Genomic DNA, 15,159 nt, shown 5'->3' with positions numbered 1-15,159 from the left:
AATGAATAACTGAATAGGAAATGATGGACTAATATAGAAGTTATTTAATAAGGCACTGAGTGGATAAGTTGATTTAATGGACAGAGGGATGAGTTCTTCAAAATCTCCATAGAGAATGAGTTGCACAGCTAAATCGAATAGAAGCGTCATTTGCTGAGCCTTTATCATTAGGCCTGTGCCGAGAATTTCATAAGCCCTTTTCATTTAATCCTCATAGCAACCTCTCCAGTATTATTCTCATCATTTTTTAGGTGAGGAATTAGGTCTGGAGACATGAGAAAACTTGTTCAGCGGCACGCAAGGGCAGAGCTGGAAATTTCGGCCCTGCCATCACACTCCACAGCTAGGGCTCTCAGACTTGTCACTACCCAGTCAGTGCTCAGTAGATGCGTCACTCAATTCAGAAGCTGTTTTTTGTAGGTGATGCAAATACAGGTGACCCCCCCCCCCCAACTTATGCAAGCCCTGGAAAGTTATAAATTTAAACCCAGTTAATTACTTAGCTCAGCTCATTATTTAAAGGAAGCTTTTCTATTGTATGTCCCTTTAGAAGTGAAGGATTACCTCCAACTCATCTGCTTCCTAAATCTGAATTTTGTTCAAAGCAAGGTACATATTAACTAAAGATGTCTCCTTGTAGGATTTGATTTAGTTATTGCTGGGAATCTGGGATTTTGGTGTTTGGACACCTGATGGCCAAGACCTTGATTTTGTAACACTTAATCTTAACAGTGTAAATAAAGCTAAATTAAAATTTACCAAATCTGGAATCCATTAAAGAAAAGCAGATATGGTCGATAAATGTAAAAATAAAAACATTTCTTCAGGATAAAAACTTCCATAAGCAAAGTCCACTTATAAACCACAAAATCAGAAAAAAAAAAATCATTTCTAATTCCTATTATAGACCAAGGGCTATCTTTTTTTTTTTTTTTTTTTTTTAATTTTTTTTTTTCAACGTTTATTTATTTTTGGGACAGAGAGAGACAGAGCATGAACGGGGGAGGGGCAGAGAGAGAGGGAGACACAGAATCGGAAACAGGCTCCAGGCTCTGAGCCATCAGCCCAGAGCCCCACGCGGGGCTCGAACTCACGGACCGCGAGATCGTGACCTGGCTGAAGTCGGACGCTTAACCGACTGCGCCACCCAGGCGCCCCTCTTTTTTTTTTAAATTAATTAACTTATTTTGAGAGAGGGAGAGATGGTGTGCATGCAAGCAGGGGAGGGGCAGAGAGAGAGGGAAAGAGAGAGTCCCAAGCATACTCCACACTCAGTGTGGAGCCTGATGTCGGGCTCGATCTTATGACTGTGAGATCATGACCTAGGTTGATATCAAGAGTCAGACGCTTAACTGACTGAGCCACCCACGCACCCCCAAGGGCTATCTTTATACAAAACTCTCATTAAACAACATGAAAAACGTGTATAATCAATAGCAAAATGGGCAAAGAATATGCACAGGAAATAAAACATAAACGGTTCAAAGATATATGAAAAATGCTCTCCCTTACTTATAATTAATAAAATGTAAATTAAAACCATCCTGAGGGACTAATTTTTCACCTACTAGATTTGCAAAGAGAAAAAAACATGGTAACACATTACTAGGGGGCGGGAGACTGCACTCTCCTACTTTGTTTTTGGGGAAATAAATCAGTACAACTTCAAGGGAGGGAAATTTGCAAAATCCATACAAATTACTCCTGAAACACACTTTGGAAGTATAGCTATTCCTACATATGTGCAAGGTCATCCGTTGTAGCTTGGTTTAAGAGCAAAAGATGGAAAGGACCTTAATGTTCATCAATAGAGGTCCGGATAGTACTTTATGTTAATTCAGAAAATGGGGCTCCTGCTGCATCTAGATGTGTGCTAATACGTTTGCTACCAGCCCCTTGTGACTGCAGAACATTTGAAATGTGGCTGGTTCTACATGAGATTTGCTTTAAGTGGAAAATATACATTGAATTTTGAAGACTTGGTACAAAAAAAAATGTAAAATATCTCAGTAAATTTTTTTCTTCTTTTTTAATGTTTATTTTTGAGAGACAGTGTGTGCGTGACGGGGGGAGGAGCAGAGAGAGAGAGAGAAACAAAGGATCCCAAGTGGGCTCTGTGCTGACAGCAGTGAACTCATGAACCATGAGATCGTGACCTGAGCTGACGTTGGATGCTTAACCAACTGAGCCACCCAGGCACTCCTCTCATTAATAATTTTTATATTGATTTCTTGTTAAAATGATAATATTGCAGATATATTGGTTTAAATAAACTATATCAATTGGGGCTCCTGGGTGGCTCAGTTGGTAGAGCATCCTACTCTTTATTTTATTTATTTATTTATTTATTTATTTATTTATTTATTTATTTATTTATTTGATAGAGGGAGAGAGAGACAGAGAGAGAGAGAGAGAGAGAGAGAAAGAGCGCACATGCATGGAGGAGAGGGAGAGGGAGAGAGAATCCAGTGTGGAGTCCGACATGGTGCTCAATCTTAGAACCATGAGATCACGACCTGAGCCAAAACCAAGAGTTGGACATTTAACCCATTGAGGCACCCAGCTGACTTTTGATCTCAGGGTCGTGAGTTCAAGCCCACATTGGGCGTGGAACCTACTTACAAAATATTAATTTCACCTGTCCTATTCAATCACCCCTCTGTCCATTCAATTAAAGTCTTTTTTTTTTTTTTTTTTGGTCTTCTAAATATTTTTATTGTGGCTACTAGAAAATGGAAAGGTACGTGTGGCTCTCATTACATTTCGTTGGACGACAGTGACTGGATAAAAAAATAAAGTGAGAAAAGCAAGGTGCATAGGAGTGTTTAGCGTACTACCATTTGTGCTTCAAAGAAAGAAAAAAAAGCACTCTCTCAGAGACTTGCTTGTTTTCTGGAATGAAACCCTAGAAACAACATTGGCTGCTTCTGGAGAGAGAAACTGTAGAAGGGGCTGAAATTTGAATCCTGAATCCTTTCGAAAATTTCTGAACCAAAATTTTCATGCGTTTTGAATAATACATTATTTTTTATGCATATAATATAATCAAAAGTACTTTAAAAAATGTTGTTAGAACAAAAATATGCAGAGAAAGACCAGAAATTTATACGTGTTGTAAATGCACAGAAATAGAACTGGCAGATAAGCATAGTGAAGAGAATGTGTTAGGGACTGAAAGAGAAGACTTGCTCAATTTACTCTATTTTTTACTCTGTACCATTTGGATCTTTTGGAAAGAGAATGCTTAATTTGTGTAAGTCTAAGAGGAAAAAAAAATCCAGATTAGAAAGAAATATACCAAGATGTTCACAATCGCAGTCTTTAAATAATGAAATTATAGGTAACTTTTTCTTCTTTCTACTTTAAAAAAGTTTCCAATTATTCTAAATTTTCCCAATTAGTCTACAAAAAAGACTCTTACTTTGGTGGTGGAAGCATCAACAAACCTTTGGTTTCTTTTTAAAAAATACTTTTTAAAGATTCCATTAGCCTTTTAAATAATTTAAAATGATCTTCATCGCTTTTTAAAATGATAGCAAGTAACGTAGACTCCTTATAAAATGTCAACACAGAAGGATAATTTGGAAAGGAAAAGTATTCAACTCTTTCTTCTACAAGATAACCACTATTCTCTGAAACTTTTAAAATTCAAATTAACTGGAGAGGCTGAGGACTGGAACAGGCTTGATTGGTGCCAAGCACGGTTCTGAAGGCTTTTAAATCGATCATCTTGTAGAATCTATGCCGCAACTCTGCGGGAAAGCTTGTGCCCCGGTAACCTTGAAGTCAGGGCTCCAAGGGTTGAACAATTCGCCTAAGGCCACACTCTAGTGAGGGGCAGGGCTGGCATTCAAATCCAAGTCCAGGACCCGTCTAAGCAGCTTGCCTCGGGCGGCTGCCATCATGGTGGGTGGGGCTGATGTGATTATGATCCAGGGACTGGACTTGAGCTCACATCTGGTGGTCCCCTTCTCCCGTGCTCCTGGGCACGAGCGTTCGATAAAGGATTTTTGATCTAGGTGGTAAGTGTAGGGCTCATGATTGGCAGAAGAGCAAATGATCATTGTGGAGCTGGGGCATAACCGACCCTGGGGAGGCATTTTACACCGGTAGCCAGGGGTCAGGCAATAGAGAGGAGGTGGGTGGAATGAAGTCCGGGCGGAGAGCGGCTAGCCCCGGCACTCCAAAGGGTTAAAGCCGGGCAGGAAAGCCCCTGGGGGGAGCTACCACCAAAGGCTGCAATCCGGCGGCCTTCACCTCCCCCACCAGCGGGGACTAGACGGGCGGATTGGACTGGTTCCTCTGGGATTATCTGAGGCCCCTGGGCCGAGATGAGCCGCCGGGAGGGACGGAAGCCCAGGTACCGCACGCCCCCGCCTTCCTGTGGGGCTCAGGAAACTAGGTGTCGTTGGGGATCAGCGCTGTGGCCCCTGACAGAAGCGATTCTGACCCAGGCACGCTTTGGGAGTGAGAGGTGTTGAGCCCCACGCCTGGGGGATGCTCGGAGAAAGGTGGGAACAGAGCCCGTGCAGAAAGTGGGGCCTGCACCAAGGTGGGGGCAGTGAGCTCTCCAACCTCCCCATCCAGCACCGCCAGGGATGGGGGGACTGCCTCAGGAAGAGAAACATCTTGCAGGTTCAGAAAGCCCCAAAGTCTACGCACTCATCCAAGGCCAGTTTCTGGGCTCCCGCTATGCTCCCCTACCCCTATCCTCAAGCCTGGCCATAGACTTTCTTCCTTAGGTCTTTCTATCTAAACCTCCCCAGCCCCTCCCCCGCCCCAAACTCTTTGGAAATCTTTCAACTTTCTTTCAAGTTTTCCCTGGGCAGATTGGGGTCTGTTTCAGAACTAGGTCTGGGCGCTTTAACGCGCCCAGCTGGGTAGAGCGGAGGAGACAATAGCTGCTATCACTTTACCATTGGAAGTGACCCCCGAATTTGCACTTCTTTCATCTTGGGACCAGAGCACTTGAGGGTGGGCGATTTCCTGGGGGGAGTGGCTTAAGCCTCTTCTCCACCGGCCAGTTGGCTGTAGACGGTCCATGCTCAATGGTCCACTACAGATACGAAGCCAGTTCTGGAGTGAGAGTAGCGCTCGGCTGGGGACGCTGCCGCAGGGTGACTTAAATGTCCCAAGCTGGAAGCTGGAGAAAGAAGTGGACGCCCCCAGGGCTCTGGGCCACCCTCGAGGTCAGTAAACTAGGAAGTTTCCTCAAAATGAGGAAGAGTGGGTGCCCTGCGCGGCTTGGAGGCCCCAGGGGAGTGAGGGCTGGCCTTGGGCCAAAAAAAGGACCCAAGGGTCAAAGAGTGACTCTGGGAAGATGCTGCAAGCTTGTGTGAGTGTGTGTGTGCGCGCGCGTGTGTGTGTGTGGAGGGGGGAAGTGAGGCATTGTTTCAAGTTCTTTCTCCCCACCCCCACCTCCAGCCCCATCCCCACCCCCACCCGCCGGCCTATCTCCCCTCCCCACCCTACACTATCCTCCGTCCTCGGCCCCTCCCCAGGCTCTCAGAGCTTCCCGGGTCGGATCCCTTGTTTCAGAAGCCCGGGGCCAGCCAGCTTGCTCCCCAGCCACCCATTGCCTCCTGGCATCTTGAGGGGCGACTATTGGCCTGCACTGCTTCCCCTGGTGGGCCACACTCCCCCTCTACCTCTCCAGACACGTGGTCCACTGGAGCTACTAAATTTGGGAACTCCCGAACTCCCCAGACTCGGTTGGCTTGGTGGCTTCAGGCCCACCCCGGTGCCCAAAGGCACTCCCGTTACCCTTGGTTGTGGGAGGTTCCTTGGGAAGTCACAGCTGATGGACTTGCTTGACCCCAGCCAGCCCCCGTGGCCGCCCGTGCCCTGCTGGGCCTTCTGACCACCAGGGAAGGAGCCAAGATGGCTGGCGCTCCCTCCAGCCAGGGACATATCCTGGCCAGCTGGGAGGGCAGGCCAGAGAGGCGCGGAGCCAGGCCAGGTGAGATGCCAGCTGGTTTACTATGGTCTTATCCGGTCTTGCTGAGTGTTGAGGCCTGCGTGGCCGTGTCTGCTCCTTGTTGGGCCTGGTTGACTGTAGAGACTGCAGAGCCAACTTTATGAGGCATGGGGAGAAAAGAGGGGATGGGGAGAACACGGGGTCCTTGGTGAGCAAACACAGCCTAGGATGAGGCTGGCAGGGAAGGAGATTGCTCTAGAGGCCAGAGGAGACTTAAGCCAGTATTGTGTTCGCAGATTCCTGGCCCTTCGTTCCCTTACCCTGCCTAGAACCCTGGCCGACTCCTAAAATGGGAGGGACAGAGGCCAGACCTGGGCTCTGAGACCCCGTATGCTTGAAATAAGGAGATGGAGGGAGGAGGAAAGCTGCCTTTGGTGCAGGTGAGGCTTTAGGTCTCTTGCAGTGTTGACAGTGTCCCTTCATTTATTCCTTGGCTCCAGAGCCCTTCCTAAGCACTAAGATGCCGGCGGGATGCTTTCTGGATACCCTGTTTTATCTCCTTCCAACTTCAAGCCAGGGGAGCCCCTGTAAGCCTCCTCGGTTTCATACCTTCACTGATCCCTTCCCAGAGTTGTGGGGTCAGGGAGGCCAGTTGAGCCAAGCCCATAGATTAGCTCTCACTCTCTGCGCAGCTCATTCCACGAACACACCTGGCGTTTGCCAGCTCTGCCTTGCGTTGCACTCCCAGAGAGCCACGGTGGAAGAGACTGTTGCACCTGAACCCCATCAACCAATTGTCTACTTAAGGACGATTGGCTTTCCCGTAGGGCCTCTGGCCTTTCCGCACTGTCCGCTCCTGGTAGTCCAGACCTTCCTGAATGGATGTGGGGTGCAGAGCCTCTCCAGGGAGCTGCTTTTTCTCAGTAAGCTTTTGAGGAAAACAGAAGTGGGGTAGTCCCTACTCATCTCTCCTCTTACCTCTTTGGGGAAGAGGAACGGATGAGATTGGGCGAATGAGGTTGGGCGGAGTGGAGCTGGGTGGGACTGAGACTGAGGCGGGGAAGAGTGTGTAGGAGGAGGGGTGGGGTTTGTGCAGAAGGAAGTGTGGTATATCTGGACATTTTGTTGGGAGAGATCCGGATACTGCTGCTTGAATGCAGGCCAGTTGTCTTCACCTTTCTGGACCTCAGTTCCCTTATCTGTAAAATGGCCAGATTTGTCTCAGAGCTCCAAGAATCCATGGGTTCCTGGATCCTTTGGCTCGTAAGCATTTTGGGTGATATATTCCCCTGGGTGGCGAAATTACAGTGGTTAGGAGGGGCGCTCTGGAGTCAGATTGCTTAAGTTTTATAGCTTTAATAGCTGTGTGGTCTTGGGAAAGTTATTTAACCCCCAAGCCTCCATTTCCCCAGGTGTGAACTAAGGCTAGCCATCCTAGCAATGGTACAGGTGTGGTGGAATCGTAGTTCACGTGGGGGGAAGGTGAGACCCACACAGAAACAAAATGACTTCTAAAAACGCTCACCCCTCGTGAAGCCCACAGAAGCTTGTAATCACCAGACGGAACATGGTGTTGCTCAGGAAAAGAGACTTGAGAGGAAGGGCAGGAAGAATCACCCACGCAGTTTAAATTGTCCCCTTATTTTTTCTGAGATTTTGGTTGCATTACCTAATTAGATGCACATAGTAAGTGTAAGTAAGCAGTGGCTGTTTGCATGATTTTGTTGGCGAAGCATCTAGCAGAGTGCTCATGTCTAGGCAGCTGTACAGCGCGTTCTTCCCGTGACCTGTAAGAAAAAAAAACTCAAGCATCTTTGTTGTCTGCCAGAATGAAAAAGCTCTTCTGTGTAGACTATTTTTCAGGGCTCAGCTTTTTCTCGCGTATGTTACCAAGGATTGATATGACATTATTTCCTGAGTTGAATGAAAACTAATGGTTTTTTTTATTTTTTAAGGATTTATTTATTTTGAGAGAGAGAGAGAGAGAGAGAGAGCAAGCGGGCAGGGCAGGGGGTGGGGGGGCTGGGGGGGGTGGGGTTGGTGGACAGCAAGAATGTCCCAAGCAGGCTCTGCGCTGTCAGCCGAGCCTGACTGGGGTCTTCATCTCAAGATATGCGAGATCATGACTTGAGCCAAAATCGAGAGTCGGACACTTAACCGACTGAAGCCACCCAGGCGCCCCTGAAAGGTAAACATAAAGTACACACAAGACGAACGGATTAAAAGCACAACTCCGGGGTCAAATGGTATGGTAAAAATTGAAATTTGGTGAGAGGTTAGACCAGATCTGTCACAGCATACACGTTTAAAAAAAAAAAAAAAATCTACAGCCAAGAAATTTTACCCAAAGGGGATTCTAATTTTTAACTTCCAAAAAAATTATTTATTTAATTTTTTTTTTAAAATTTTTTTTTTAACGTTTTTATTTATTTTTGAGACCAGGAGAGACAGAGCATGAACAGGGGAGGGTCAGAGAGAGGGAGACACAGAATCTGAAACAGGCTCCAGGCTCTGAGCTGTCAGCACAGAGTCCAACATGGGGCTCAAACTCACAACCCCGAAATCAAGAGTCACATTCTCTCCCAACAGAGCCAGCCAGGCGTGCCTGATTACTAATTTTTGAAAAGCTTGCTTTTTTATGATTGTCCGGTAAAATTCTGGTGGCACTCCTTTGGTGCTTTACAGACTTCTTTTCAAAACTTCACTGAACCATCATTTACACTCAAGCACACCCCCTTTGAGTGTGCAGTTTGATGAGCTGACAGATGTATAGACCCAAAGGCAGTGTTTAGACCTAAGGCTAACCTAAAGCAATTTATCAGTCTCTGAGAGCAAAGATCTGAGAGCGGACAATGGTCTCCTTTTTAATTTAAAAGCAGTGTGGGAAAAGGAATATTACTTTGCTTTGCAAGGCAATGCTGAAAATGTACCAGTAATTAGGATGATGTTTGTGTGGAAAAGGTGGCTGGTAGTTTAAAATGGAGATGAATCACAGACCCTAAGGCATCTGGGGCTCAAGCCCTGGTAGTGGCCACACCATTTGTATGACCTATGGCACATGAGCCTGAGTTGGATTTTCTCAGGTGTCTCTCCTCTGAATTGGGGGTGAGGGTAGTGCCTACTCTAAAACATGGCTGTCAGGCTGAGGACAGTGCCTGGAAAATACTAAATAGATCCTAATTATTAGACCTGTGTTAGCACAGTGAGTAGGCTTCCATCCCTTTGAGAAAGCTCTTTTCTCTAGGGTAGTAGTTTGCAAGTTTTTCGGTCTCAGGACCCATGTGTGCTCTTTAAAACTTGAGGACCCTGAAGACCTTTTATGTATATAGGTTATATCTACCAAGTGTATTGTATTCCAAATTAAAACTGGGGAATTTAGAAAATATTTCTGAAACAACCCCGTGACCCAGCAACGGATAACACATTTTTGTGAAAAATGACTTTTCCAGAATAGAAAAGATGTAGTGAGAAGGGTGCATATTCTTTGACATGCTTTTACATCTCTGTATTATCTAGTTTATTTTTTTTAATTAAAATTTTTTTAATGTTTATTTATTTTTGAAAGAGAGAGAGTGGGAGCAGGGGAGGGCCAGAGGGAGAGAGGGAGACACAAAATCCGAAGCCGGCTCCAGGGTCTGGGCCGTCAGCACAGCGCCCGACGCGGGGCTTGAACCCATGAATGGTGAGATCGTGACCTGAGCTGAGGTCGGATGCTTAACTGACTGGGCCACCCAGGCACCCACATACTATCCAGTTTCGAAGATATTCTCCTATCCATCTCCGTTTGATCTCTTGTGATAAATTGTTTTGGTAGTTTTTGAAGAAAATCCAACTTTGGCCAGATATGTGGATGGAAAAGGGAAGAGTATTTCGATAGCTTGTTCAGTGGATATTCTTTGAAAACTACACCAACACTTGACAAGTAGCAGTTCCTTAAAGCTGAGTTGTCATGTAGAAACTGAAACAATATCCGTGAAGTTTTTGTACGTTGAAGTCCATTGTTTTCTTTTATGCCTTGACTGGATCTTTTACTTGTATGTGACTTTGTAACATCACCCACTGTTTTTTGGGGAAATACAGTTCATTGATTGATGTAGATCTTCAAATGTTGACAATTCCATTATACAGGATGAAAAGTTACATTTGTTAGTGTCACTACTGATTTCATCAGTAAAGTCTTTAGGTATTGGGAAGCTGTCAAGCTCACTGTAGTGGATACAGGTTTTCCCAACATTCTAGTTTCCAAATGAAAGCCCCAAGTTTCACTGGCAGCAAATTGTCAACAGTTTTCTTTGAAGTGACAGGCTCACCTTATTCATTTTTGAGAAGATGTCTGCCCAATATACCCAAATCTAAATGAGTAATGTCTCAATTTTTCTTCCAAGTAAGAGTGATATTCCATGATAAAAGCTCCTGGTTGATCCTATAAACCAAACAATTGTCATGTGAGACCTTCAGTGTGCCGCAGAAATGAATATTCCCCACTTTGCCACTCCCCAAATCGAAAAGTCATGTATTTAAGGGTTGTGATTAAATACAAATAAAAATCTTTACTGCTTCGTCGAGGACATGTTTTTTTAATGTTTATTTTTGAGACACAGAGAGAGAGAGAGACAGAGAATGAGAACGAGAATGAGCGGGGGGAGGGGCCGAGAGCGAGGGAGACACCGATTCTGAAGCAGGCTCCAGGCTCTGAGCTGTCAGCACATACCCTGAAGCAGGGCTCGAACCACGGGCCATCAGATCATGCCCTCAACCATCAGATAATACCCTGAGCCAAAGTCAATCAACTGAGCCACCCAGGCGCCCCCATCAAGGACATTCTTGAGTGACACCAGCCTTTTGGTTTTTTTCTCCCTGAGTACACGGTGGTGAAGAACATGACTGCTAGCATAGCATGATTCATGCTGTTACCACAGTTTTACTCCAACATTAACACAATGAAAAAGGCAAATAATATCTTCGTGTTAGGTTATCTTAATATATCTTAGTGTTCTGAAAATAATTTAGCTTGCAGACCCCATGGGGCACCTGGATGGCTCAGTCGGTTAAGTGGCCCACTCTTGATTTTGGCTCAGGTTATGATCTCTCCGTTCCGTGAGTTCGAGCCCCACGTTGCGCTCTGTGCTCATGGCACGGAACCTGCTTGGGATTCTCCCTCTTTCTACTCCTTCCACGATGGTGCACTCTCTCTCTCTCAAAATAAATAAACTTAGAAAAAAAAAAAAAAACAAAACCTTGCAGACGCCCTGAAAAAGTCTCCGGGAACCCCAAGGGTCCATGGACCATACTTTGAGAAGCACTGATCTAGGGAAAGGCAGACCAATTGTAGCTCTTTGAGACTGTAAGTCTTTGAACAGGTACAGAGGTGGTACAACCTTTATGGCTGTACTGTAAAATATGTACTGTGTAAGAGTTAACTAATGCTTCTGTAGTGCTTCCCTGTGTGCCGGGCACTGTCTAAAGATGAGTGTGTGTGTGTGCGTGTGTGTGTGTGTGCGTGCGTGTGTGTGTGCGTGCGTGTGTGTGCGTGTGTGCGTGTGCGTGTGTGTGTACCTACATATCTCCTTACTTTCATTGTCTCTTTTATGCCCACACTAACTGTATAAGGTGGATACTCTTATCATCCCGTTTTACCAGAAAAGGAACCAGAATAATGGAGAGCTTAAGTGACTTGCTCAAGCTACTATCAAAAGCCAGGCTGCAGAGACGAGTTGCTTTTCCTGGCCGCTCTCCCACCTCACCCTTCCCAGGGAGCAGGGTCTCCTCCGGAACAGAAGCTGGCTGGGGAGTGACTAACCCCCCGGAGGCCCTTAGCTGTTACACCCACCCTCTGGGGGAATGGGAGTGGGTGGGCACTCTCCTTAGGGAGAAGGTGCAGGACACCATCGCTGGGTCTCTGGGCACCTTGTCCTGACCCTGCCCTCTGCCCTCTGTCCTGGCAGGATGACGTCTCGGGAGCAGCTGGTACAGCAGGTGCTTCAGGAGCTGCAGGAGGCCGTGGAGTCCGAGGGCCTGGAGGGGCTCGTGGGTGCTGCTCTGGAGGCCAAGCAAGTCCTGTCGTCCTTCACCCTCCCCACCTGCCGAGAGGGGGGTTCCGGCCCCCAGGTGCTGGAGGTGGATTCCGTGGCCCTGAGCCTGTACCCGGAGGACGCTCCCCGGAACATGCTGCCGCTGGTGTGCAGAGGCGAGGGCAGCCTGCTGTTCGAGGCCGCCAGCGTGCTGCTGTGGGGCGATGCCGGCTTCAGCCTGGAGCTGCGGGCCCGCACGGTGGTGGAGATGCTGCTGCACCGGCATTACTACCTCCAGGGCATGATCGACTCCAAGGTGATGCTGCAAGCCGTGCGCTACTCCCTGCGCTCTGAGGAATCCCCCGAGATGACCAGCCTGCCATCCGCCACGCTGGAGGCCATCTTCGACGCGGATGTCAAGGCCACCTGCTTCCCCAACAGCTTCTCCAACGTGTGGCACTTGTACGCCCTCGCCTCCGTCCTGCGGCGCAACATCTACTCCATCTACCCCATGCGAAACCTCAAGATCCGGCCCTACTTTAACCGCGTCATCCGGCCCCGCCGCTGCGACCACGTGCCCGCCACGCTGCACATCATGTGGGCCGGCCAGCCCCTCACCAGCCACCTCTTCCGCCACCAGTACTTTGCCCCCGTGGTGGGGCTGGAGGAGGTGGAGGCCGAAAGTGACCCCGGCCAGCCCCCAGCGCCTCCAGCCCTGGCCCCGCTGCCGCCACCCGCCAAGACCCTGGCGCTGCTCAACCAGGAGCCCGGCCTCAGCTACTCCCACCTCTGTGAGCGCTATAGCGTCACCAAGAGCACCTTCTACCGCTGGCGGCGGCAGTCCCAGGAGCACCGGCAGAAGGTGGCCACGCGCTTCTCCGCCAAGCACTTCCTGCAGGACAGCTTCCACCGTGGGGGCGTCGTGCCGCTGCAGCAGTTCCTCCAGAGGTTCCCCGAGATCTCCCGCTCCACCTATTACGCCTGGAAGCAAGAGCTCCTGGGCTCTGGCACTTGCCAGGCCCTGGCCCCCAAGGAGGTGCAGGTGCTGGAGGAGCTGGAGAAGCTGCCGGACGAGCAGATCGCCAAGGGGCTGGGATGCTCGTCGCTGGCCGTGTCGAGCCCTGGCATGATCTTAATGCAGCGGGCCAAGTTGTACCTGGAGCACTGCATCTCCCTGAACACACTGGTACCCTATCGCTGCTTCAAACGCAGGTTCCCCGGCATCTCGCGGTCCACCTACTACAACTGGCGCCGGAAGGCCCTCCGAAGGAACCCCGGCTTCAAGCCGGCGCCGGCCCTCTCCACGGCCGGGGCTCCCCAGCCAGCGTCTGTTCCGGAGGAGGTCCTGCTCCCCTGGAAGGGTGAGGTGGGAGAGGGGCCGGGCCAAGCGACTGCGGGGGGACCGCCGGCCCCCCGTGAGCTCCTGCCCCCAAAGGTGCCCCTGTCCCGTTGGCAGAGGCGTCTGCGCAGGGCTGCCCGCAAGCAGGTGCTGAGCGGGCACCTCCCTTTCTGTCGCTTCCGCCTCCGCTACCCCAGCCTGTCGCCCTCTACCTTCTGGGTCTGGAAGAGTCTTGCCCGGAGTTGGCCCAGAAGCCTGTCCAAATTCCAGATGCAGGCCCCCAGCTTGGGCAAAGAAGGGATGGAAGCTGAGGAGAAGCAGGAGAAAGAAGCCTGCAGGGATGTGACCGCTGTGACGGCCCCTCCTGTGGGAGACCCCCCGCGGGTGGGGTCTTCTCCAGGAGAGGATCCGGGGAAAGCCCAGGGAGGGCCTTCCAGAGAGGGGGCCACCGCCCAGGGCCGGCCCCACAGCAGCCTCCCTGTGACCGAGGCGGCAGTGGGTGGCAGGGACGGCCAAGTGCTGGTGATGGACATGCTCGCCACCACAAAGTTCAAGGCCCAGGCCAAGCTGTTCTTGCAGAAACGCTTCCAGTCTAAGAGTTTCCCCTCCTTCAAGGAGTTCAGCGCCCTCTTTCCCCTCACTGCCCGCTCTACCTACTATATGTGGAAGCGGGCACTCTATGATGGCCTCACGCTGGTTGATGGCTGACAAGGAGGTGTGAAGGGGGCTGGGAGGAGAGGGGACCCGTTTGCAGAGGGTCAGCGACCTAAGTTGACGCCTGGCTTGGCCAGGATGCCCTTTGCTCTGGCTCCCACAGTGTCTGCCTTGACTCCAAGGGCAGCTTTGCGTTGTTTCTTGGCTCTCCGGCAGACAGAGCCCGAAATCAGCCCTCTGGTCTCCTGTGGAGAGCTACAAGACCAGAAACGTTCTCCATTTCAGTTGTTTGCCATTCTTGCTTTTTATTGTTGTCTTGGTTTTAGTTTGTTTTTGTTTTGATTTAAGTGGATTGGCTGGGCCCCCTGGCTGGTGTTGGAAACTGTATGTTTGGGGTGGGGGTTTGGTTAGCTAAAGTTGCTTTCAGCTCTTCCTGGGGACGGAAGAAGTATTGTAACATGGCGATCTGTCCCATTAAGCAGAATGTAGGTCTTCAGTTTCTTTTGGGGGTTGGCACCCTCCTTACTCAAAGCTGTTTCCCAAAGGAACATTAGAAATCAAACGTGGAGCAGGTCAGTGGCTTCTCTCTGGTGCCCCCAAAGGAGAGGGTGCCGGGCTCAGCATGAGACGTGAGGGCATACAGGAAGAACCTCTAGGGGAAGGCCCTGAACTGGATCACGGAGGTGCTGGCCTGTCCCTTGCAAGGAGTGTGGTAAGGGGCTGGGGGAGATGGCTTCAAGTCTCTGCTGGTGCTTGGCCCGTCTGCTGTGGACGCTTCAGTCCTCTGCCAGCCTGGTTGGCTCTTGGGGACCCTTGTCTTTCTGTCGAGTCCCTCCTCAGAGCCTGTGCCCCATCAGTGAGAGACCATACGGTGGCCAGGCAGGCGAGTAACTGAATTTGCATTGTCCAAGAGTCGAGTTGGAAAACCAAAGAAATAAAGTGATGTGGTGCCCATAGCCCTTGGTCTCTGGTATTTGTTTTGCCAGGATGTGACTGTTTATTCCCACATTCCCTTTGGTTGGCGGATGGAGGGGATTACTCTGGGGATTCTGTTTAGAATCGGATCTAGAGGTGACCTTGGGTGCTCTTCAGCTGGGGGTGGGGCCTGGAAAGATACTCCTACCCATGGGGGAAAAACTGGCCCACTAAGTGCCCCGGCAGCCAGCACAAGCGTCAAGTCAGGTCTGTGTCAGGCATTCTCTTTAGTGCTTGTCATGTACCCAGGCTCGGGTCAGGAC

At 49.4% G+C, this 15,159-nt stretch overlaps 1 protein-coding gene across 1 annotated transcript; it reads left to right on the top strand.

Annotated features, from left to right (window-relative positions):
• Nucleotides 1–4,518: 4,518 nt before the first annotated feature.
• On the top strand, nucleotides 4,519–14,877 carry VRTN (vertebrae development associated). Its single transcript, XM_025920016.2, has 2 exons — nucleotides 4,519–5,189; nucleotides 11,863–14,877. The coding sequence occupies exon 2, from the start codon at nucleotides 11,864–11,866 to the stop codon at nucleotides 13,973–13,975; it is 2,112 nt and encodes a 703-aa protein (XP_025775801.2). The 5' UTR covers nucleotides 4,519–5,189; nucleotide 11,863; the 3' UTR covers nucleotides 13,976–14,877.
• The last annotated feature ends 282 nt before the right edge of the window (nucleotides 14,878–15,159 follow it).

The sequence above is a fragment of the Puma concolor genome, chromosome B3, assembly GCF_028749965.1.
Source record: "Puma concolor isolate L17-30 chromosome B3, mPumCon1.1.hap2, whole genome shotgun sequence".
Lineage (NCBI taxonomy): Eukaryota > Metazoa > Chordata > Mammalia > Carnivora > Felidae > Puma > Puma concolor.
The sequence above is the reverse complement of the archived record's forward strand: the minus strand, read 5'-3'. Positions and strand labels throughout refer to the sequence as shown.

Coding starts and splice junctions, on each gene's coding strand:
- VRTN (XM_025920016.2), top strand. CDS start 11,864: ATGACGTCTCGGGAGCAGCTGGTACAGCAGGTGCTTCAGGAGCTGCAG.